Consider the following 26,279-nt stretch of genomic DNA (forward strand, 5'->3'; position numbering starts at 1 on the left):
AACTGTATAAAAAGTGTAAATGTTTAGACGTCCAGTACCTCTTACTTCTCACACCGAAAGGGCTGGTATTCGCTGTGATGTACTGAGGGCCGGATAGCTATCTGATACTTTGTTTCTTTGTAAAACTGTACAGTTATAGAATAAAGATCTGTGTATCTTTATAAACCCGTGTTTGGTGTATTTCCTTTTGGGGTACTCAGCCACAATATTTCTTTTGCTTTTACAAAGGAATTATTTCTGTAACAGAAATCATTTCTTTATTAAGGCAGAGTGACTACAAAAAGAAACTTCCTTTTTGAAGTCTGAGGACTCCGCCCAACCCGTGACATGGAAGACACTAGGCTGGAGGGCTCCAAGTCATGGGGTGCGGGGTAGCCATATGACTTAAAAAAGAAGTCTTTTTGCAAGTCAGTCACTCCAGGGCCTGATCCGTGATGCCCAGGTTCTCACGGAGTCGATTGATCAGGATGGCGTTGTTGACTGTGTCGAAAGCAGAGGAAAGAAGGAGGGTGAGGACAAAATGAATGCTGGAATCAAGGTTAGAGAGAAAATCTTCACAGGTGTTCAGGAGAGCAGTTTCCATACCTCTGGCAGCTCTGAAGCCAGACTGATGGTCATGGAGACAACCAACAGATTCAGTGTGGCGAGTTAGCTGGGAGATGGCAAGCTTTTCCAAGAGTTTGCCCAAGAAAGGGGTGATGGAGATGAGCAATAGTTTGCCGGGCAGGTATGATCAGCAGACGACTTCTTGAGGAGTGGGTGCATAAGAGAGTGCTTAAGGGGAGAGGGGAACGTTCCAGTGGCTAAAGAGTGATTACAGAAATCGGCCAAGGCTGGAGCAAGGATGTCAATATGGTTCTTTATTCTTGGTTCTGGATGAGCAGGGGAGCACCTGTTTGGACGACCCTTTCATAGATCAGACTTGTCTAGAAACCTCGTCAGGTGTTGTCAGAGAGAAAGAGGAAAAAGGAGGGGGAGAGGTAGAAATGACCAAAGGGGGCCAAGAGAGGAAGAGGGAGAGGAAGGGGAGATGGAGGACAGGATGTCCTGAGATTTAGCAGAGAAGAGAGAGGCCAGAGCTCTACAGTGGGCCTTGGAGTGAACAGGAGAGGTAGAGACCGCAACCAGTTCCTTTCAGATTTTAAAGAGTTCGGCCGTGTTGGTAGAGGCTGCGGAGATGCAGGCTTTAATGTGTGCTCTCTTCTTGATGAGTGTTATTGCTTTGACTGACCTTTTGGTGCAAGCAGTCTAGGTATGTCTAAATGTGGCCTGGCATGCTTTACTGTAATGTTATTACGTGTCTACACTGGTCTACATTGTGCAGCCAGTTGGACATGTTTTCATTGTGGCATGGCATTTTTAATAGCAAAGCATTAATGTTCCTATGCACTGTTGGTGACTTGCATGTATTGGATTGGTGTTACCCTACAAAACAAATGCAAGCACTGTGGCTTTATAGCCAATTTTTCTCAGAAAGTGTGCTGTATTTATATTGCATTAAAATACATATTTATATCTTTCTCCTAGTGGAGTGTGCGGCATACCCCTTCAGCAGCACGTTTGTGTGCATTGCACAAGCGTGACAATCTAGCCCGGCCCAGAGTGTGGCACGACCCGTGATTTGTTGCCGTGTTGGGGGGGGCCCTCAGCATGGCATGGCACGCAGGGGGGCCCCCACATTTTGTGTTAGGCCACTGGTCAGAACATCAATCTTTCTCTGGAAAAGGGCCTCATTCAATGAAAAAATTGTAGTTGTTTTCTGGTGCTTTTGGACGCAACATCACTCTAGCCTTTCTGTTTATCCAAGACCAGTTTCTTCCCATGCAGCGTGCTATATCCGGGCTGTCGTTTACTGGAAGGCGCTGGCAGCCGGCCTCATCTGACAGCATTTACTGGGTAACGCGATCCACTGAAATCTAAAGCGATTCATGCTTCGCAGACACACGTGGTCCTCATTACCCCAATTATATGTTAGCATTTTACTACGCAAGCAGAAAAAAGGCACGGGGTAAGTGGAGCTCCCTTATAAGCCATTTGCGCGCTTTAAACTCTGTTTACGTCAGCATAATGAGATATGTAAGGCACACGGAGCCTACAGTTATACTGTGGCAGACATGTGTATGGGTTTACGCTATCAAGCCTCTGCGTTGCATCGGGGCCAAGGCGTTGCCGGGCGAAATAAACACCACCGTCCACACAGCAACTCTGAATTCATTGAAGACACTCAGAAATGGGTTTGTAATTTCCGCCCGCTCTCAGCAGGTGGCAAAAAGAAACAATGGGTAGGTAGGCCATTGCAGGCAGAGGCAGGGCAGATGGGCAGAGTGCACAGCTGCCCCGCATCGGTCCCACCTCCAAATCCATGTGCACTCACGTGACCCACCTGCCTGCCGCTTGGTCTCCTGGTAAACAGGCCAGAACTCCGTGCTGGGGGAGGGGAGGGAGGGGGGAACTAATCAGCGGCACGCGGGCAAAACTCGCTCCAGCCCAGTGGCTGCTGATTCGGTGCAGTATAAACCTATGAACTTAACCTAACTACACTAACATAACATAGCGTGTTCCTCGACACCACCACTGCCTTCCTGCTTCCGGCGGAGCGGGCAACAAAGGCGGAAGCACTGCGAAGAAGGGTACTTTGAAAAATAAATAGTATTGGTATGTGTGCTTCAAGTGCTATGCAGTGTGCGTCTGTGTCTGTGTCTGTGAGTTTGAATGCATGCGTTTATAGCTGTGTGTGTGTTAGTGGGATGCAAGCACGTAAATATGGGCTAGTTTGGCAGGGAAGGGCTTCTGCACGACTGCATTGGTAGCATGCATTTATTTTATTCATTGGCATGCTGGACTATATTTTGTGCAGCATTTTGAAAGTGTTTTACAGTGGCAGCGCTCACATATATTTGGGCACATCCAACATGAAAACGTCTTCTAAAGGACCATGTTGGCACATGTTGTGTGCACAGTATCATAGTGCTTTAAAGTGTCATTGCTGAAATATGTTGTAGGCAGCACCACTGACTTGTATAGTGTCAATATTGATATAGATTTGGTCACTGGCAGCACGTCAGAGAGTTGTGCAAAGCCACGCTGGCATACATTGAGGATACAATTATCATGAACATGTGCTTTACAGTGGCAGTACTGCCATCTTTTGTGGACACAATCACAAAGGTATTTTATACTGGAAATACTGCTATATATTTGGGCAAAGGCGCCATAGAAATGTGCTTTACAGTGCCAATGACGTGCCCTGTATGCACCATCATGAAAGAGTTGTCCAAAATAGTGCACCGGTTTGCCTAATGCTGCAATGCCACTCTGATGTGTGTGTGTACTCCTGGGTGTGAAGAGCTGCTACTTGTTGTCTAAAAACATCAAACCTGTTAATAATGAATCGATCAATAAACAACACCATTTTTGAGAGATCTACCAATTGCACTTTGTAGATCTCTAAAAAGGTTTTGTTTAATCAGAAAAGAGTTTTATAGTGACAACGCTGGCATATATTGTGGGTACAGGCATCATTAAAAAGTGTGTTCCTGGAGGGCCCCGGCAGATGATGCAATGTTTCCTGTGAGCCTAAAAAGCTGGCAAGTGTGTTCTTGTTTAGAGCTGAAAGAGCTGAATGATATTATGTGCAGATATGAATCAGAAGACCCTTTAATATTATGCAACCATGATATCTAATATTAAGTAGCAACAATGCTAAAATAATGTATCCTCTTTATGAATTCAAATACATCTGAAATGCGATTTCAAGAAAATCAAGCAATCCAGTGAAAGGAAAGCCGGTAGAAGCTCAGAAAAGCTATTGTTCGTGATTGTTGATGATGCAGTAAATGGTAAATGAGAAAAGGAATTTGCATCGCTAGAGAGTCCCCTTACCATTATCTCAAAGATGCTGGAAAGAATTGTTTCTTTGACTACAATGTTAAGTGTTAGTTACTTGCACTCTCAGATGGAGAGGCTGTCCCACCAGTGCTGTTTGTCCCAGTCTCCTGCAAATGGGCACCTGTAAAAGTATAGTGAGTCTAGACCTTGGACTACATGCGGCGGGACATTGGAAAATGTGTCCGGACATGTCTCTGTGACAGGGATCCTTGTGGGACAGCCATTTTGAAATGGTTTCTGTTGGATTGCAAGCAATGGGGTCTTGAGGTATGCTTGAGTTCTTCTGATGTTGGATTCCTCCTGACAATATAAAACATAGTAACACCACAGTCATGCCACAGTCCTGCAGCTTTGAGGTTACAACAGGAGTCGTTATCACTCAATGAAATGATACTCAATGTATCACCATTGGTAAGGATGACTTGACCTTGCAGGGCTTTAAACGTGTGCCCGCAGGTAGCACACATTGTCAGAGGCAAACACTTACCTCACCGAGTGATCTCGCGCACCGGATCTCGCGCACCGGCATGGTTACGCCTTCAGCATCTTGCCCCCAAGTGCCTTTGTTATTTCTTAATCTGTTTTTCTAACTGCCTTTTCTTTCCAGATACACTTCATGATTCTCAGAATTAATTTCAGGCAGATCTTTACTAACTAACTAGCCACCATGTTGGCTCTGGTGCAGGAATTGGCATTATTGCCAATCTCTCCATATTTGGAACGCTGCATTAATTGAACCAAGATCAGTTCATGTCCGAAAAGGCGTAATCGAGCTTGTACTCACCCATCATTTACAGCACCAAGAGGTTGTGTAAACTGCTTCACAAATCACACCTACTGTAACATGTGATGCCAACTTTGGGCTCCATTTCATTGTTGCAGCCCATCATTCTTTTTCTAACTCGTGCCCTTCTATTCCGGATGCCCCATAAGGCAAAGCATAGGCGCGTCCTTCAGGGAACCTGCCTGCTGAGCTCGTGTTGGTAAACATTCATTGGGATTGGGCAACCATTTCTAAAGCGGGAAAGAGCACAATCTAGCTGTGTGCCATTCCCTTGGTTTCCCATACTGTGGGTGTCTGGGTAGGGAAGAGTGGGCTTGTCTCCAGGAAGTGGCAATGGAAGGACAAAGTGGTAGGGATGAGAGTTGAGGAGTATCAGGTAATATTATCCCCACCAATAATATCGCCATACATATAATATCGCCATACATATAATATCGCCATACATATAATATCGCCATACATATAATATCGCCATACATATAATATCGCCATACATATGGTCGCCGGGAACGGCCATAGGCCATATTATTAGCGGGGATCATTTTTGGGGTAAATGGGAGTGTGGGTTGCAGGGGTGTCCCCACTCCCTTTAAAATAATATGGGGTTGCAGGGGTATCCCCCGCAAGTTTTAATGGGTTAATATCACCGCAAAAAATATGGCACTTTTCTTGTATGGTGAAATCTTTGCTGGGATATTAACACATGGAACCAGTTGAGGCCAGCGGTGGGGGGGATTGGCTGTGTGTGCCAGGGGAGGGGGCGAGGCATGTTGAAGAGTAAAGTCGTGGGAGGGAACAGAGCGGGGCTGATGGCGATTGTGGTGGTGTCCCCTGCACAAGGTGAGTGTGATGGGTGGGGTTGGGATTGGACTTTGTGGTGTGCCCCCTGCATTGTAAGAGGGACCAGAGCAGGAGTGGGCGCTACAATGGTGCCTCGCCATAGCGCGAAACCCGGGCCCAGGAAAATGGGCTTCAACAAATCCAGTCCGCAATGAGAAATCATAGCTCTAAACTTAGATCACAAAAAGATCTCCCGAATCTCTATCTCTGTGGTGCCCGCTCTCCGTGGGAACAACTTGTGACCCTGGTTTAATCTACCTCAGATTTTGTCAACCTGTAACCAAACGTAAGGTCTTTTTTAATACTGTTAAACATTGTCTTACTCCCCTCCCAGGACCTAGCCCTGAAAACTCTTTTCAGATAAGATATCTATAATACAGGAAGAATTAAAATTGAAAGTGTGTATCAATAAAATTGCCCTCTTTAGCCCCAGTGAGATTCCACTATGAGAACTAGCCAATGAGACTCAATTTGTTCACTTATCTTTGTATTTGCTTTTAGTCCGATGAAATCCTGAATTCAGAGTTAGGTTATGGTGTAGGCAAGGGGGGGGGGAGCTGCAATGCTTGATGGCTTAATGACCTTGGACACTGATACCTAGTTGCCAGATCCTAGATCTGCTTATTGTAAGAAATGTTAACGCAATCTGTGGTTCAAGTGGCCCAGGACCATTTTGAAACCAACAGCCTGCTGGGCACGAGGGTTCTTCACCGACACTATACTACGTCAGCAATTTTGGGGAGTATTCAATGGCCTTGTTAGGACAGGGATGGCGCCACAAACTAGAGGCATCCATTTATATGACATCCATCGGAACGGTCAAGGAGTGCTCTCATTGGAAAATCTGTGGGCTATACAAACCAGTATAGCCACAGATTGGTTAGCACAGCCCGCAGATAGTTCAATATGATGCATTCGAAGGCTACCAGGAGTGTGGGGGTAAACACATCCAATTCCCTGCGACTGCCCAAGTCAATTAATTTACAAAAAAGGACTATAGAATTATTTATACACAGTGTACACACAAAAGCAATGGTTAAACCATTATTTTGCCTTCCAGGTGTTTTGTATTGCAACTCCCATGATCCTCCACCCTTGATTATTATGCTGGCTAGTGTTCATGGGAGCTGCAGTCCAAATCACCTGGATAGCCAGATAATGAGTGAGTGTAACCCCTGTGTAATTTAGAGGGCCCGTGATGCTCTTTTCCTTATTCACCTCACCAATAAGTGGGTCAAAGTGGGTCTGGGGTCTAATGGATCAGGCTTTCAGATCAGCAGTTCCTGGTGTGAGGCAATGATGGTTGTTGATTGGTTGGGTTGCTCTGCAGTGCGGTGGCAGGGATCTGGAAGATGGTGGAACCATGGTGTCTCCATGGAGGCCGGAAGGGAGTAGATGTTTCCCTGTGACTGTATGACTAACAGTTTGCAGAGTCAATGATTGTGAGGACGGAGAAGCAGGGGCTGACTGTGAGGAGAGTTTGTGAGGCAGGAAAACGGAACAGACTGTTTTTCAGGTAGTGATGCTGTGAACAGAGTCGCCGACTGTGAAGAGTCCCATTTAGGATTTCTTCAGGTTCTCCCCTCCGCAAGTGGAAATGGTGATGACAGGAAAACTGACATTATGTCAATCATTCAAGACCTAATGACAGAGGTCCCTGAAGAAGGGATAACTTGTGTTTAGCGCAGGGGCGAGGCACTCAGGCAAGGCATTGGACATCGTTATGGATTGACATTAAGGGCTTGAGGTATACAAATAAATATACAAGAAGTGAGCAAAAGGGTGGCAGTCACTCTGTAACAGAGGGTCCCCAGTGAGTCCCCAAACATATTGTGGCAGGAGCAGGATGGTGAAGTGAAGTGTAGCAAAAGGGGTGGCACCTTTCCACAGAGTCTGAGGTGAGGTGCATATTTACAGATGTCCTCAGGGTTGGTTGGAACACATGTGTTGCCCCACTGGCAGTTCATGTGAAACCTAACTAAGTTCTATTTAAGCCCCTTATCCCCACAGGTGGGGGTTGGGGTTGCTCACGGTGAGGGTCACCCAGAAAGACATCCACCTGTCAAGGCAATCAGGTGCCAGTTGTAAAGTAAAGAAAAGGAGTTTAGTCAAGTTTACTTTCACAGTAGTTACTGTGCCATTCAATGCAGCGGTGAAGTATAGGCAGGCCAGTTGGTTGGCAGCTTAATTACTGTCAGGTAATAGGGTCCGCGTTGTGGACCACCTTTTAGACTGTCATAAAGGTAGAGGGCTCCGCCTTAGGTGTTCCTCCATATGCATCTAACATTGCAGAGTTATTTAACGGGTTCCCTTTAGGTCGATGGAATGATTCTACTTTCTCCACCAGTTGGGGCTTAATAGGGAGACGATAAAGTCAACCATACACAGCCCTGGCAGACCTTGCAGTGCATGAGAGAGTTACTACATGGATCTTTTTTAAAGTTAGGGTCCTATTGCCCATCAGTCAATAGGTGGGGCACTCACACACGAAAGGGGAATCCGAGCCCTGGGCTGGATCAGGGACTCTGCCATAAAATAGACCGACTGGTGAATATTGGTCCCTATTGAGCCTTGCAGCCACTGACCCCCAACTAAGGTTTGTACAAGTCAGCTATTAACAAAAGAGAAGAATCCGAACAACCTAAACCACGGGTAGAGCGCACACACTGATACTATTCACACAAAGCAAATAACATGGACTCTGCCACAAGCCCTATCTCCTGTAGTGTCAGTGAGTGCCATAAGTAAGCACAAGGGGTTGCATAACCATGCCACACAGTATCAAGAGTGACGTGGCTTATAATAGCTTTATACACCCAACCCTCTGTCCGTAATGGATGTTATGGGCCTGTAACCGAAGGTCCTTGCTTCTCTCGTAGTCTTTAACTAGGTTTTCAGGGCCCATAATGCTAGGTAAGGGCCTCAGCCCAGCCAGTCCTATTTTCTTCTCTTTAGGTAATCGAGATGGTGGAACCAATGTTCCACAGTAGAAGCCTGCATTCTATGCTTCTCCTTCATCTCTAGCCAATCAATGAGCCTGGAATAGGGTCTCGAACCATCTGCAGTGGCTACATTACATGTTTCCCTTTGTGATGTTCACACACAGGGAAATGCACATGGATACACGGGCAAGCTGTGCCACAGGAAGCCCTAGCTGATGGTGACTTTGTCCCCCTCCTGAGCAAGGTCTAATAACGTTTGATCCCTTACCATCAGCCACTATTGCGTGGTAGGTGACGTTAGAGACCCCTGCCTTCGTCTTTGGACCACCAGCTTGGATGGCAGCCACCTAGCTCGCAATGGTGGCCTCCGGTGCAGGCTCTAACGCTTCATTAGCTGGAAGGAATCCAAGGCCTACTGATTGCTGTGCATAAGATTACTTCTTGGAATAGTCATGCTCTGCAATGTAAGATGTACCAACACTGAGTGTGAAGGTAAGAATCTCAATTACCCTTAGTCCTCTGCATGGCAGTTACGCACCATGGGTTCCTAAAGGGACCCTTATCCTTGTTAACGTCTTCGTTGGGCCTATACATAACTGGTTCACCCAAGCACCCCATGACACCTTATTCTCTCAACTGACCTGGACTACGGTCCCCAAGAGCGTTCAACCTACCAGCACTTTGAGGTCATACCAATGATATATAGAGCGTTATATAAATGCAAACATAACATAACTATATGTGGCATCCTTGGGCATTGTAGGCTTTTGTCTACACTATAAGGATGAGGTGCCTAGCAACTGCTGCCAGCACTGCCATATTGCCTTAGAGGAGACAAGGTCCATGATTGAGAGAAGCCACTTTTCTTATTAACAAAACAGATGAGAACTTTCCCAAGAAATCTGTCCGGGCTTGGCCTCGAGCCGTAGGCAGCACTCAAACCGGACCGATTCGAGGAAGTCCGAAACATACGGGGGTCCATCCCCCCAACTCCACTTTATCTTGTGGCCTTGGTATAATTAAGTGAAATTGCTAAGAAGCAAGCACTGGGTAGATGTTCAGGTAACTCGGTCAGAAATGTTAGTTCTTTGGTTACAGCACACATATGATTGGTTGGCAGTGGGGGGAGGGTGCTTGAACAACCAATGGGGTGTAGGAACAGTGCCGGCTTGCTGGAAGGTGTGAGAGGTCAGCACTTTAACAACGCCTGTGCTGATTTACAGCGGCCTTTACTGGAGTTGAAGTCATTGACGACAACATAAAAGGGAGCTTCCAAAACTGGGCTTGCTGTCTTGGATAAAAATCCACTCTCCACCTCCCGGAGCATGTTGTGGGCTATTCCAGAAAGTGATTCTGTCTGCTTGTATAGTCATTCAAAGTTGTGGGGGTGGGAGAGCCTGCCCCCGGGTTGGCCATCCGATTTTTAAATAACCCTTATTGGCCTGGAGCTGTCGGCAAACAGAGGAGCTCAGCAGTCGGCTCTCAATTCCCGAAAGTCGAGTTGGCTGAATGCTGTCTTTTCCAAGCAATGCACTTTGCAGCATCTCGTGCTACTAAACCAGGGCTCTGCCACCTGCAGCTCTCCAGATGTTTCGAACTATCATTCCCATGAGCCCTCAACATGGACTGTGCTGCCTGTGGCTGATGGGAGTCCGAGTGCAAACCATAGTCAGCTCGTCCCCCACGGCTTTCGGCTCGTGTAATCCTTCTCTCCTCTCTGGACGCGGCCGAGCAGCAGTCTCCCTTAATCACGGTCATTAGGGCCTGTCTTTCATACATACACACGCCAAGAGGTGTTGGTAGAGAGGCGAGTGCCACTTGCCAGCTCTGCCGTGCCCCGAACCCCTCCTCCGCCAGGCAATCCCCCCACACTCAGACATAATTGGCTTGGAACAGTTCCAAAAAGGTCCCCCTCCAGCTCCTTCCAGTGCTGTGACATTGCACAGGAGGAGGCATTTTAACACTAGTCTGGGTGTACAGAGTGCCTTTTGTTCCAAGCGGTTTGCAAGGGTTTGAGCGTGCAGGCCGATTCTGCTGCTGGAACAACAGAGGCATTATATATGTATAGCCCAACTCCAGCAGTGCCTCGCCCAAGCTGAACAGCGGGTCGCTGGCAGTGCCAAGCCAGGGAAGCCTACAGGCACAATAGCTGCTGAGCGCTACTTACCTGTGACTGCAATCACGAAGAACAGCAATGCCAGCTGATTCGCGCTGAATAATCGGACAGCGCGGCATTAAGGAGTCCCACGGCACGGCAGGAACCTCGAAACAGATTGGTGGGTTATGGGTTTCAATGACCTTATCTCTGGTGTCCGCAACCCGCGGCTCTGCCGTCAATGTCCTCTTTCTTTTCTTCACTTGCACTTCTTCTTCCTCATCCTCTCCCATGCGGTGAATCTCTGCTTCCACCACAGTTGCCTCACTGGCGCTGTCTTGAAACATGAGTGGTGAGTTATCTACCTGTGGCTGTGTCCAAGCTGTTCCTGGCCTGGCTGGGCCACCATTGTCGTCATTCAATCTGGCCCATGTGTAGCTGCTGCTACCCTGGCCATCTCCAAAAAGGCTGCTAGATCCATCGCTTGCGGAACCGCTGCTGGGCCAACTGCCTGTTCTTTTTCACCTTTGGGACTCCTGCTGCTGTTCCCCGTGGCTCACTGTCTTTTCCTTGCCCCTTGGTGTCCTTACGCTGATTGCCTGCTTGCCCCCGGCCTTATTGAGCGCTTTGCGTCTCACGCCTGCTCTTTTGGAAAGCCGGCTCTGCTCCTACGCGTCACAGCGTCAGGCAAGTTCTGAGCGGTATGCCGGCGCCCGCCACTCCCTCCTCCTGCTGCTGCCTTTGTGGCCCGGTGTGCAGCGAGCTGGTGCGCGGCCTGACCTCCGTGAGCCCGCTTGGGGGGTCTGGGACCTTTCGGGCTGGGGGCCGCGGTTCCGCCTATGTGTGCTGTAGGTGCGTGTGGTGCAAGCCCAAGTCGTCCTGCTCGCGGCCGCCCGCTCGGTGCGTCCGTCTCCTTTGGGCGGGACCGTGGCAGCGGACGAAAGCGTCGACACTTGCAGTCTCAGTTCCCCCACCGCCCCGCCTGCTGATGTTCCCTTGGGCAGCCCGGGCTTCTGTTCAGGGCTACGGCTACACAACCGTACCTGCCCTCCCTTCTTCACCGGCGTTATCCTTCAGCTGGCTTCCGGGTCGCCTCCGGGATGCTTCTGGTCTCGTGATGAGGCTCCCGGCACCCGATGCCTTGTTGCAGGAGCTCGTTGCTCGCGCTGGTCCTCCGTTGGTGTGCTCTGCTCCCGACGCGCTCTGCCCGAGTAGATAGTACTTCGTCCAGCGAGGTCCCTCCAGCCGCAACCACGAAATCCTCACAAAGTCCTTGCACACAAAACGAAATCCTTCCACTGGCACGGCGAGTCAACAGGGTCCCACTGCAGGAGCGAGATATTTCTGCAATCGGACCCTGCTGATTATAAAGTGGCTCGCCCCGCCTCTTTCCTTTGTTTTGCCCTTCGCGGGCTTTTGGGTTGTTTGGCGCCGTTCCGCCCACTGCCCTCCACTTTCCCAGAGGGAGGGTAACAAGTTGTAGGAGGACAGGACCCTGCAGAGGTTATCATGCTGCCTCCTCCATTTTCTTCGGGTCTTTCCCGTCGTCAGCGACAAAACATCTGGACAGCTGCATCTTGCCAGCCACAGGTTACAGACCTCTTACTCATCTAGTGAAAAGGAAAAAGAGCAAGTTCTTTTCACACATCAATAATCCCAAACAATGAGGATTCCATTATGACCCTTTGATGTCTTATGACAGGGTATGGCAACCTCATTCAGTAAGGTGTCATTTTAAACGTAGGGTTTAGCACACACGCCTGCAGCCTTTGGCTCTTCAGATGTTTTGCACTACAACTCCCATCATCCCTAGCCAGCCTGGTGTATGGTGAGGGCTCATGGGAGTTGTAGTCCCAAACATCTGTAGGCCCGCAGGTTGCTGACCCCTGGTTTAGCAAGACCGTTTCATCTTTATCCAGTTAAAATGTAATGAAAGCATATAAAACCAGTGGAGTGAAATCCTTTCCCCTCATAGGGGTTCAACTGCCCTCCATTTTAGAGCTTGTCACTAGAGGGTGCAAGTAGTTACACTGCAACACCGCTCAGCTTCCCGAGTGCAGGACGCCTGTAAGCTACAGCTCTCCACATATGTTGGACCACAACCCTCACCTCCCCTAGCCAGCAATAGTGAGGGATCATGGTAGTCCTTTAGCATTAGAGTGGCATAAATTGACAAAATGCAAATTGTACACAGACAGAAATTAAACCATTTGCAATTGTTTGATATTGAGATGTACATCATACAGAAAACAGTGCCAGCTGAAGTCCAGGAAGGAAGGCAGCAGAAGAAAGTGAATTTCTAGGCTATAGGGTAGTGACCACGATGTGCAAAGCTCCGAAGTTGGCTGTAAAGAGGGTCCATCGCTGAGAGTAAATGTGAGTAAATGAAACAATAGTGAGAATGGAAACAACCAGGGAGGGTCGTGAGGGCCAGCAGCACGGCATGCACCAAAACAATGAGTATTTACAGGAAGGTACTAACCAGTTACTGACAGAGTGGCCGTAAAATCCTCACCTCCATTTCCTCCCGGTGAGACCGGTCTCTGTCCTCGAACTCGCGGGTTCTCCTGCGTGCATCTTCAAAGGCCTGCTGGGCCAGAGCGTCCTCGTGCTGGAAACCACAAGAGGTACCGGTTAGCCGGAGACAGACTTGCTACCACAAATGTCCGCGCGTGCCGTGGTTGAACTAAAGGGATGCACTGGACAACAAACACCATCTGATTGGATATCATGTCCACCACTGCATGCACATTTTGGTTGAACACAGAAGCCAACACCCACCGACCCCAAAAAGCTTCAGAAAAGCCAGCTTGAGTCCAAGTTGGATACACGCACCAGAGCACCTATGTTTTTTGTCGTTCATGCCAGATGGTGAAAAATAGAAACATGTACTTACTGTAGCAATGGTCCTCCGCCATGGGTGGGGGTGCATGCATCACCTTGACGACAACCTTGAAACATTCTGTTCTGTCTCTGTATTCTTATAAGGGTATCCCAGTAATAAGGATGCCAATTCAGCCGGAGTCCTTCGGGTACCAGGCTGTGCATCTAGTTTCAAACGTACAAACTGATGCCCACCGTAACTTGAGAACGTCCTTGGGGCCACCAAACCCTGGAACAGGGCATTTGAGGGCACTTTGGGGCTCTGGGCCATCTCAGGTACTTAGTTGAGTGCCTATGGACCTGGGCCCCAGTACAGGCCCTGTGGTGCTCGGATGCCCACTCGGTATGCCCGCCTTGGCCATGCCTTGTAACGGCATTGTAGCACGCAGCCGAGCCTCAAAGGATTCTGAAGCAGCTGCAAGGTATGATGTCATAGCTTTATAAAAAACCAAAACAGACTTTGTCATAATTTCATTAGAAGATAAAACTAGCCACTTCAGTTTACAGTCGCATCACCCCAAATGCAGCAACGTTTCCTTCCTATTGGCAGCTGAACAGGAAGTTGCAAGTGCCTATTCTGAGTATTCGGCAGTGGATTGGACACAACCCTCCGAAGGATATCCCCTCCATTCGGCAGCACTTTGTATCTTGGAGCCTGACTGCAGAATTCTTTAGAAAGCAGACATTGGGGCTCACTATGACCATACTGGTAACCTGGTGGTAAATCCACCACGATCCCGCAAATGGTAACACTGTTCCTGGCACTCGGTCCAGCGGTATTAACACAGGATTCCAAGTGCCAGTTTGATGGTGTTAATCCCCATTCATGAAGTCCCTAAGGATTCCGTGGGGGATTTGCCGGTATTACAGGTGCCGGCATTACCGGCGATTTTTGCCGGTAGGCTAGAGGACTCACCTCTTGGTTGGAGCTGATTCTTCCACCCCACTGGCAAATTCGTAGTTGGCTGGTGCGGTAACATGCCGGTATGCGTACTTTCCGGCATGTTAATAAGGCCCCGGCCAACCCGTAATGAGCCTCATGTTGGCTTGGCTGACCCGCGAGAGGGAGCCTGGGAATTCTGCTGCTGTTTATGGCATAGAAATCAATGCATTTCTGGTGTCAATGAAGAGAACGAGGTACAGAAAACAAATACTTCATTGGGATGACATCATCCCCATGACCTAAGGATGTTATACTTCAGAAGGATTGCATCATCTGGAATTATGTGAAAATAAACCACTGCGCATGTGTTCAGTAAAACTGCCTGACCATGTGATGAGAACATTCTGTGTCGAATCCATTCTGACACGTGGAACAGATCCGCATGACATTTTTGAAATAAATTGTCTGGACTGCCCCCTTCCCCATCGCCTCCCAGCTGGAAAATTTGGTGCAAATCTGTTTTACAGTTAAAAGATATAAAGAGTTGGAAAAGGTGGGTTTTTCAATGTTTGCATTGTTTTCCCATAGGGAGAACGTGTAATTTTCGCCAAAGCACACATCCCAAACCACAGGACAGATGTTTGCCAAATAAGAGACAACCACGCCTCTGATGATGACACCAGTGATGTCCTCAGTGATGCCACCCGGGTGTTCTTAGGCTGTGCAGTGGGTCAGCTTGGAGGTAAGGTGGCGTGGCCTCCAACACCTGCTGAATTTCACGGAGTATATACAGATCAGAGGTGGATCCTTGCGCGAGGGCATCCACTGCAGAGATCCGTGTTCGGCCGAGCCTCAGGGTTGCAGGTGTGAGTCCGAGCCGGCCCACTCAGCCCCTCGTCCTTCAGAGCATGAGCTGGAGAATGTGATTCTACAGGGATTATGGACCAGTCCCCAAAACAGCCTGAATGAAGGCATTGGGTAACAACATCGGTTATCAGTGCCAACACCATGGGAGTGACTGTCCACTCCATAACATACATCTGCCATGTGTGTACATATAGAGGACTTCTGGCAGCAATGAATTCCATAAATAGATATGAAGACAATTCTCACTGATGAGCTTCTCTGTAGTCTTGCAGAAGCCTGAATGATGTCCGAACAATACATTCTTGCCATTAAAGAGCATATCATTGCTATAATTGCTCCCCATAGAAGAGTCTGATAGATGCACGTTCTCCCCATTGCCCAGAATGCACTTGATCGAGCCCTTCATTGCTCCTTCATAGGATGCACAGAGCATTCAGGACAGTATCACGTCTATCTTTAGATCCTGTTGACATACGTCTAGTAAGTCAGGTGCTCGGCCGGGCAGACATCCGAACAACGAGGTGAGCTTCCAGGGGCCAACTGGGTGGCCATTGGCAGCCCGGGCAGTAGGAGACGGCAGCCTAGTTTCAAACCCCCTTCAAATATTCCCCTCTCAAGAGCACTGCTGCTGAAAAACAAGCCCTGGACTCCTTGGCCAAGAAGGCTCCACCATCAAGCAAGGGATTCATGTTCTCTTTCATATGCTTGAAAAGGTTGTGCGTGTGCCATGGGGAAAATCATCTCAAATGATGAGACTTTATTTTGAAAGAAAGCTTGCGACCCGGCTTGTAGCTTAGAAGAACCTGGTTAGCATGACAACAACAGCTACCAAGAGCTACTTTTGTCTCCCCAGGCCAACTGATACTGAACAAAAACACCTATGTGAATGTAACTCTCTGTGTTTGGAACAATCTTAAATAAACATTAGGACACATCTACACAACATTTAAAGCATAAATAATAGATATAATGAGATTTTTCCATCTTATGTGGAAGTTAGATTTGCAGAACGCTATGTACTAGCTCTTTTAGCTCCTGCTTATCCAATCTCAGGAGCGGCTTTTAGCTCCTGCTTATCCAATCTCAATGTCTAGCTGCTTCATCGTACCAGTCTTGATATGAGCCATTTTACTGGTGCACAACTCAACAACCCCATATTGATGAACTAGTGAGAGGGGCCTCCTGGTATATGAACATGTGACCTGAGTGTGAAGACAGATCTCAGTAGCAAGAACCTAACTCAGTGAGCTATCTGTCCTGCAAGTGACTAAGAGCTGTGCTGCGTAGACGTGGATGACTAGTGACCAGACAACTGGTTGCAATGATGATGATGGTAGCAAGGTAATGAAGAGTCTCAGAGGTCCTCTGTTCTAATACACTGAGGTGGTTTTATTTTGTCGCTGCTGAGGCAGCCCTTTCATTGATGGGGAAGGGAGGAGGGCAGTGATTCCCAATTCACCAGGAGACCAGCCCTGGAGGTTTTCAGGCTGCAGGCCAGCGAGGAGAATGTCCAATCTAAAGGCCAACCTGCCCCCTGTGAGCTCCGATGGCATTCTTTACGTGCTGACGTTTATTTGCACCATGACGTGTCTGACACCTGTTGTCTGTATTATTTAGGAAGTCTTTCGTTCCCCGGCAGCTGGTGTCTAGAAAGTGTTCCTATTCACTTTTTCTTCTGGGCTGTTTCACTGTCGAAAAATGTTTCCATCCATATTTTCTGCTCTGCTTTTGTTCTATTCAGATTGGACAGTAATAAAAAGCTCCCTGAATCTTCCTTTTGAGTGGCATGTGGCACTATGTGAATCCTTTTCATGGTGCAGCCAATCAAGCACCTTTGCCAGAAGATTTTTGCAATTTCAATGACAATCAGACTATTCTTGCTGAGGGTCTTCAGCTAGGTTTTAATTCCTTTAAACAAAGTTTTCATGATAACCTGCTGAGATCCATTGTTTTTACCAGTTGAGTCAATTTCCAATCCCGTTGCTTTTGAAGAGGAGCAGATGGGCATGTTATCCCTAGCTCCCTCACCCTCACCTCCATCATATTGGAACAGCAGGAGAAATGCCCTTTGTGGGACACCAGGTATTGTCCCACTACCTCTTCGAGTGTATGAAAGACGATATGCACTCAGAGAACCGCAATGAATGTGCCCTTGCACTGAGAGGGTGGAAGGATGTCTGCACACCCCATTGGACATCGAAGAGCAATAAATGAAATTGGATGAAGGCAGCGTGACGTCATGTAGGACAGACAAGAAGGCACACTGAAAAGATATGCAAATACTTAAAGAATGAAGGTGTAACTGGAGTAACAAGACTAACATATAATCAAATACGAAGGAATCAAATGCGCTAAAGAAATTAGTAAGTAGAGATGAAGTGAATGTATATACGCAGAAACGCAATGTAGATAAGACATACAGAGGCTTGCTGCAAGAGATAATACAACATGACTCAAGCAGCCATGAGAAAAAGGTGCATGCAGGGCTCCTGGTGAAACCAATCAAGCTACTTCAGAGACAAACCTGGGCTGCAGAGTCAGGAGACACTGGAAAAACAGATTCAAATGAGAAACAAAGAGGAGTCTATTGGCCTGGGATCAAGGATGCCACATAAAGGAATAATGGCAAGGCACAAAGGGAGTCAAGAGGATAAGCTATGTACGCAAGACATATTCATCTTAGATTAAACAACGAAGAAAAAATCTGCAAGTGCCAAGCATTAGACAATTAAAAGCTTCTTTGAGGAAGAGCAACCAAGTTTCCAGAGGACAAGAGGAGTAATGATACCCAGCTCAATTGAATCAAATAGCAGTAAATAAAAGGTCGAAATTGACAAAATCGTTATCTCCTCACATGTGATTTAGAAGTCAAAAGCAAGGGCTATTTATTAAGCTCTAGAAGAAGATAATGGTGCACCTACACTACCTTGAAAGTCCCAGAACAGCGAATAGGCTGAAAGGTCAACCATAAAGAAGAAGCCTTGGCTTAGGGCCTGACCGATGAGAGATGATGGACTAATTGGGCAAGTGGGTAGAAGTCTGACATTGCTCTCTGCAGCCGAGTTTCGTTTTGCCTATGTACTGCTAACAAGATGAAAGTCCAAGGTTGGGACAGACACCCAACCAATCAAAGGTTCTATATAACAATATGCTATGCAATATTTCATAGGCCAATTCGCTGCTGTTATTCCGCTATAATCTGTATTATACATCTTTTTAGAGGTGGTTCAAAGCATGCCTACCAGATAAGGGGCAACCAGTGATATTACTTATACTTATGTGATATGTAGGTCTATATGTTCCCTTAACCTATCTATCCCTTCAATATGTTTTACAGTTTGCCATGTAGGATGATGTGATAGATGATGCATATCGAGGTATGAAGACTCTATATAATCGAAACCTAAGTGTGAGTGCGTGGACTACAGTTTGTTGTTCGCCAGATTGCCCTACTTTGTTTTTAGCTGATAATAAAGTAGTACTGTGCCATATTCTTTGAGTCTGTCCGGTTCTTTGAATCTGAGACCATTATTGGTAATTCCATAGAGAACATGAGACGCTTCAAGGTGTTAGAGCACATTTTGAGGAAAGCTGTTCTGAAACCTAGTACCTACTTTTACTGCTTGTTCACAGAATTCTGAAAGGAGATAGCCGATTAGCCATCCTTGGGTTTAAACGTGGCTTATTCCCCAGGGGCTTCCATATGTCCCTTCTTAAATATTGCTTTTGAGGAGTTCGAAATTGGGGGGAGCTGGGAGCTATTTAGCTTCTGCTTGTAGCTTAGAAGAGCCTGGTTAGCTTGACACCAACAGCTACCAGGAGCTACTTTTGTCTCCCCAGGCCAACTGATACCGAACAAACACACCTATGTGAATTTAATTCTTTGTGTTTGGGACAATCTTTAAATAAACATGAGGACACATCTATACAACATTTAAAGCATAAAGGGGTCATAAATAATAGATATGAGATTTTTCCATTTTATGTAGAAGTTAGATTCGCAGAACGCTATGTACTAGCTCCTCATTCCCCAGTGGTAGCTCCTGCTTACTGGTTAATGCTGGATACACTGGAGCTGCTTTTAGCTCCTGCTTATCCAATCCCAGGAGCTGCTTTTAGCCCATGCTTATCCAATCTCAATCGGCCTCATTATGAGTTTGCCGGTACAGTAACAATGGTACCGGTAAGCTTGCTGGTACCGTTGTTACTGTACCGGCAAACTACGAGTTCTGCATGCGGGTGCCTTTGCAGCCACCGGGTCTGACCTGGAGGCATTACTGGCATCCAGGAGCAGAACATGATGGTAGCACCGGTACCGTTATTAACGGTACCGGTGCTACCACCTTCCCCATTCCCATTGAGCCATCGGGCTCAATGGGAATGGGAAATCATTTTTTCCAGTGCCCAGAAAAGGGCAATTACCGGGTCCGAGAAGGTCGCAATGGCCCGCTAATTGCCCTTTTCTGGGCGCCGGCAAAAAACGAATACTGGCGGCACCCGTGCCTGTAATACAGGCACGGCTACCGCCAGCCTCGTAATGAAGCCCAATGCTCGGCAAAACGGACACATGGTATACTATGCCCGCAAATGCCCTTTTCCGTATTTATTTATTCGGGATAGCATAGTACTTTGATCAGAAACATTATTGTTCCCCGTCGACCCCTGTAGGCCACAAGGTCTGGTGGAGCATCCACATTTACAATCACACTGGATTGACCTCAGGATGCAGCAGGAACCAGGTGGGGGACGCGGATATTGGGAACTATAAAAAGAGGACGGCTCAGACTAATAGTTCAATGATCTGCAGCACTTACAAATAAGAACCAGTGGGGAGGCTACCATTGCATGGACCGGGGGCCATGGGAAATAGTAGCTCCTTCTTTGGCGACAGCCTGAAAAGTCTACAGTGGCAATAGTCTTAATTTCGGGAGGCCAGGGGGCGCACACTGAGTCCCTGAAGTGAATGATAGAAAAGCTTCCTGTCTCATAGGCATTGTTTCTTGTTAATATTATAGGGCATTGGTTCTCGTTGTTTTTTTTTCAAAACTCTATTTGTAATTCAACACTTATCATTTCTAAGTATACAACAATGGGCAGCTGCGTTTGGCAGCCAAGCAGGGTCATGTAGGTGCTCTGCTGCCAAAGAGATCATTCACAGAATACATCAGTAAAGTTCAGTCAATCAGGACTTGTCCCTCACAGGTCCTCAACCTTCAACACCCTCAAATGACTATAGTCAGGACCCTCTATTCCTCAGCCACCCCGACTTCTCAACCATCCTATCTTCAAAATTCACCGTTATGCAAAAGGTGAATAGTGAAGACGTCGGGACCATTCTCCTGGAAGTCGTCTGCAAGGTGAGGCCACACTTCCAGGAAGAGCCTGGGCTTTTTCATAGAGGACAAGATTTCTCCCATAACAGTGACCTCCCATGTTTTCACCCACCACACTGACAATAGCAGCTCCTCCTTGGATTTCCATGTTTTGTGTCAACACAACCTTGGCAGTGCTTGGTATGTGTGCCAAGAGTTAAGCCATCACACACCAAACATAGCGTAGAGCCCCTGGTCGTCCCTATTTTCCAGCAACATGACCAGAGGGTCAATCGTACAGGAAATATAAGTGAGCTGAGCTTTCTGCAAAATCTACTACATGCATAAGAGTACTCTGTCTAGCCACACCCCCTCCAACACGGTTAAGGCGCCCAGGAAGACACTATGAAGACTGTGGGCAGAGGTTGTCAGGTGTCAGATAGCACCTAAAGTAGTTTATATGCCCCTTCCCACACTGTAGTACATTGCGAGTCGTTATATACGCTCCTCCAGATTGCCCTCCGCAGACCGTGCTCCCACCTGACCATATTTTCCCACCGTTCAAGTGGATCCTCTCAGTCTATGACCCTGTAGAACCTTTAAATGTCTCTTTGTCTTTAGGACTGTTATCCAAATACAGCTCTAACAGCGAAAGTCTCAGGTTGATTGCAGATTTGGTATCTCGGTGCGTGATCAGTGTCTCAGTTGCGTGTAGGTATAAAGCTCCTTTGCCCCAAAACTAAAAGGAGGCCGCGCATTGTTAAAAATCAAGCTCTGTTCCCCCTTCGTACAGCTGCCCGAGTGTCTTCAGATGTCCGGCCCTCCACTTTCAAATGCCTCTTTTTCACACCTGGGCATAAAGCATGATAGTCAAAAACCAGTGCAAGCGCCCTATCGATGAGCTCAGTCCTACCTGCTTATTTGCTTATGAAGAGAATCCCTGTGGGATGGGCAGTGCCAGAGGTACACAGCAGAAGTCCTGCTCTGCGCCCATCACATGGTGCTTAACATTAGAGTATAGAGAGAGTGGGATACTAGTAGCTGCTTTTTCTATTTCCACCCTTTGTTTGTTTGGAAGTGACCCCAGCCAACAATTCAGTTGGGAAAGCTAGGGTCATATTTTGAGGTATATAGTCAGATCTGGGACTCCTAGCCCTCAACTGATCCAACCAACACACTGCAGGGCACCCTCAGGGGCTTACCCAGCCAAACGATGCTAAGGACCGTATTCAGTGGGCGCGAGGGCCGGATCCATGTAGGGTTTTCAGGATTTCAAAATCTTATGCATCTCCCATCGAGCATTGCATAAAACCGGACCTCAATATCTTCAAGACAAGCTAAAACCCCATCACCCTCTAGGCACTCTAAGATCAAGCTCTGCCGGCCTCCTAGTCATTCCTAAAACAAACGCAGTCAGGTTAGGCGGATCATCATTCTCATCCTTGGCCCCCACGCTGTGGAACGCACTCCCACCCCACATCTGCCTAACTGAAGATCTAATGTCTTTCCGCAAACTACTAAAAACCTGGCTCTTCCCCTAAAACCAACCCATACGCAAACTAACCCAAACAGAATAACAGCATCTCAATGAAACCAATCCAACAAACTACTAGATGCGAGAAATTGACATCTAATAACCGCTAATATAAAATAAAAGGACAGACAGAATAGAATGAGTAAAGTAGATCAAAGCAGTGAAATGGATAATAAGAATAAATTGTCCGAAAACAATAACGAGATTTAAATTAATGAAATGGATGAAATGCATGATGAATGAACGAAGTGAATGGAGTGGATGAAATCGTTAGAATGGATTGTGGAACGGATGAATGCGCTGAGCGGATGAGTGTGTAGATCGGATTAGTGTGTAGATCGGATGAGTGCGTAGATCGGATGAGTGTGTAAGTACAGAGAAGTGTGTAGAGCAAATGAATGTGTTAGAGCAAATGAATGTGTTAGAGCAAAGGAATGTGTAGAGCGGATGAGTGTGTAGGGCGGATGAGTGTGTAGAGTGGATAACTGCGTATGAGCGAACGACTTTGTAGAGCTGATAAGTGCATATAGCAGATGAACGTGTGGAAAGAACAAGTGTATAGAGCGGATGAGTGCATAGAGCGGATGAGTGCGGGGAGTGGATAAGTGCAGGCAGCGGATGAGTGCGGGGAACGGATGAGTGCAGGGAGCGGATGAGTGCGGGGAGCGGATGAGTGATGGGTGAGCCGATGAGTGAAAGAGTACGCCGAACAGAGAAAGAGTGCCCCGAACAGACTAGTGGGTATGAGCGAATGAGTGAGTAGAGCATGAGAGTGCCTAGAGCATGCAAGTGCCTAGAGCGGATGAGTGCGTAGCGCAGATGAATGCGTAGAGCGGATGAGTGCCTAGAGCGGATGAGTGCATAGAGCATGTAGAGCGGATGAGTGCCTAGAGCGAAAGAATGCATAGAGCGGATGAGTATGTAGAGCCGCTGAATGCGTAGAGCGGATGGAACGGGTGTAGTATGTGGATGGAATGTGTGACGTATGTGGATGAAACGGATGATGTATGTGGATGAAATGGGTGACTTATGTAGATGGATGACGTATGTGGATGGAACGGGCGTCGTATGTGGGTGGAACGTGTGAATTATGTGGATGGAACGGACGAAGTTTGTAGGTGGTACGGGTGAAATATGTGGATGAGATGCATAAAACAACTTAGAATACACGGAACGGATCGGAGTAAATGGAACAGATTCGAATGCATGAAACAGATTGGAGTGCGTGGGGCGGATTGGAGTGCGTGGGGCGGATTGGAGTGCATAGAATTGCATGACATACATGGAATGGTTTGGAGTGCATGGAATGTTTGAAAGAGCATGTAACCCATCATATCCCATCACCACGCTTACGCTCTTCTTTACACCATCATTCAACTAGAACACAGAGATACTATGACATCATTTGGTATAACTGTTCTCATACCAACATCTGCCGCATACTCCCCATCACTCTATGTAAACACTGCTGGTTACACCCCCCCCCCCCCAGCCAGGCGTTCTCCTAAGGCCTAAGGCAGCCACATTCGGTCTGGATAAATCCTGCCAGAACCAACACATACTCCTGATCTCTCAACCAGCACACCTACCGCTAAGAAGCAGCTATTACACAAATGCTGCACCAGCTGCACACATACCCGGTGCTCACACTACCTTTGACTCTCTCTACTCTCTCTACTGACTTGAACTCTGGTTCCCAAGGGCGTTCAACCTACCAGCGCCTTCAGACCATACCAATGGTACATAAGGCGCTATATAAATGCAAAGTAAAATAACATAACATACCCCTCATTAATATTCATAAGATACATTTGTATACAATGTTTCTAAATGTATGCACATTTTTATCTGATGAATGTCAATGAGGGATATCCTGAAAACCTGTCAGGATCCCGGCCCTTGATGCCTGGAGTTGGACAACCCTGAGTTAAAGTATATGCCATGGGAGCCGCCTGGAAAACATACAATAACCAGACTAATGTATTCATTTTCAGGGAGCTAATCATACCAAACCAACACACTTCCAACTTCTTTCATTTCTCCAAATCTCTTGCAAGCTCTTAAAGAATGGCACTAACATTATATGTGTATACTATAGTAGCTCTGGCTAATTATTCTACCAAATATTCCAAACTGTTTTCCCCTGAGGTAAAGGCATAAGTTTCTCCATCACGACCCTTGCACCCTCGGCGATATTAAACTCCTTGGACTTATTGAGGTTTATAGTGAAGCCAGAGACACTTCTAAACTCTTCTAATAAGTCAATTCATTTGGTTGAGCTCTTCCTTAAAAAATAAACCATGGCGTGGACACACAAAGCCAATTTGTGTTCTGTGCCCCTGGCCACCATGCCTCTTGCAGCCTCCCTATCCCATACCCAGTGGTGGTTGGCTTCATGGCAAGGGCAACTAGAAGGGAAGACAGGAAGCAATTCTGCCCAGCACCCGTGAGGAGTTTGATTGGTTACATCACCTCACCTCTTAACCTAATACGGTTGCTCTTTATTTCATAGTTAGCCATGACCAGTGGTCGAAGTGAGCAGGAACGTTCGGGGGTGGCGTTCCACTACTTTAATTATTTTACTGTTAACAGTTCCACTACTTTTTGCAACCATTTTCACCATTCCAGAACTGTTCTTTGTGAAGTTAAAGCACACATCTCCATTTTACCACTCAATAGCAATTACAGCTAAACTGAAATCTGTTTCAACTCAATTGGCTGCCAACCGGCATGGCTGCAAGCCTTGAAAAAATGTTTGCATATAGTTCCCTTCCTGCCTATTCTGTCCCCAGCCGGGGTCACAGTTCCACTACTTCTTTTGGTACACTTCTACCACTGGCCATGACAAGCCTTAGGAACCTAGGACAAATGCCACAATACATCAGGATCAAGCAGAAATATTCACAAATGACCCAACCAAATGCTCAAGGCTTATCAAGAGCTAGGAGTGCTAGTTGGCCCCCTCTTTCTACCCTTTCATGTTGTTTACTGCCTAATCAATGTTATCATGGGCTTTCCTATCGGGCCTGAATCCAGTCTGATTTGGGTAGGTGAGATCTGATAGTGCCCTGGCAAGTCATTTTGCGAGGATGTTGGAGTATTTTTTGCACCTGTGTTCATGAGTCATATGGGGTAATAGACCTCACAGTCTGTTTTGTTTTGCACATTTCAGAATTTATGTGATTATCAACCGGCAAAGCTATCGGACACACAACCTGAGGTCATGAAGGAATTAAACAAGTGTTGCAGTGGCTTCACAATTAGTCGTACAAAATTGCCTGTAAAATCGAGTTGTGCAGCCATCAAGTTCAGAGGCTGTACTCAGTGGTAAGGATTTGATGGCCAGCTCTATTTCTTCAAGTGTCATATCCTGCTCTGGTTCGTCCATCACCTCATTTAATATACAAGTGAACCTCAGCCTCCCAAGTACCTCTTGCTGTTCACCCTCAACAACTGTCTCTGGTTCCAATAGTTTATTGAAAGAATCCCACCTTACTCGTAATGTATCCTTTTTTGTATTGTGTTAAGGCCAAAACCTTGGCCATTCACAAAGCATTTAATACATACTTATACAGTGTTATAGATATTAGTTAAGAACATTATACAATAGTTAAACAATATATAAAAAAGCAAGAGTTACTCAAATCCATACACACCTTTTTTTAAAATAGACTATGTATCCTTCATTGAAAATTCTAAAACTGTTAATTAAATGTGCCCTAAAGTTATAAAATACTACTACCTATTATCTACCATAAGTAATCATTCATTTCATTTACAATACATTTATTTTAACAATCAGCAAATATATGTTTCGCCTCAATACTTTGTTTGTAATCGTAATTCTCAAAGCATCATCACTAAAAATATTTCATTGTCCACATTTAACCAATTCCACAAACCCTCGGTACAAACATCATTACTGAGCTGGAAAAAAAGCCCTAAGTATTTCGTTATTATTTCTTTCAGTTCTGTGCATTCTGCAACAATATGTTTAAGGGTTTGAATAACCAATGGATGTTTACAATGAGCACAATTTCTGATGAATCATGATCCTTAGAACGAACATATAAAATGTCCCCAGTGGGTAGATGATTCAACCTAAAACGTAAAAATTGACTTTGAGTGTTAGGGCATGGGAATTGTTCAAGGTATTTTGGAAGAGAGCCCAAGGGTTTATACAGGTATGAAAAAGTAGAATGAATGGCACAGCTGTGTGCTTTTGTTATCGTCTCAATCCAGTCACCTATG

The 26,279-nt window shown here is 46.6% G+C and overlaps 1 protein-coding gene across 4 annotated transcripts in view; it reads right to left on the bottom strand.

Moving 5' to 3' along the window:
- Positions 1 to 26,279, bottom strand: part of CBFB (core-binding factor subunit beta) — a 304,252-nt gene that overhangs the window by 86,473 nt on the left and 191,500 nt on the right. For 2 of the 4 annotated variants that reach the window (XM_069640155.1, XM_069640181.1), the window contains exon 5: positions 13,065 to 13,160. In XM_069640155.1, coding sequence (XP_069496256.1) covers positions 13,065 to 13,160 — 96 coding nt within the window. Of the gene's footprint in view, positions 1 to 13,031; positions 13,161 to 26,279 lie in introns of all 4 variants that reach the window. The other 2 variants (XM_069640170.1, XM_069640164.1) reach the window with 1 other exon arrangement.

This window comes from Ambystoma mexicanum, chromosome 1q (assembly GCF_040938575.1).
Source record: "Ambystoma mexicanum isolate Mex_15411 chromosome 1q, UKY_AmexF1_1, whole genome shotgun sequence".
Taxonomy (NCBI): domain Eukaryota; kingdom Metazoa; phylum Chordata; class Amphibia; order Caudata; family Ambystomatidae; genus Ambystoma; species Ambystoma mexicanum.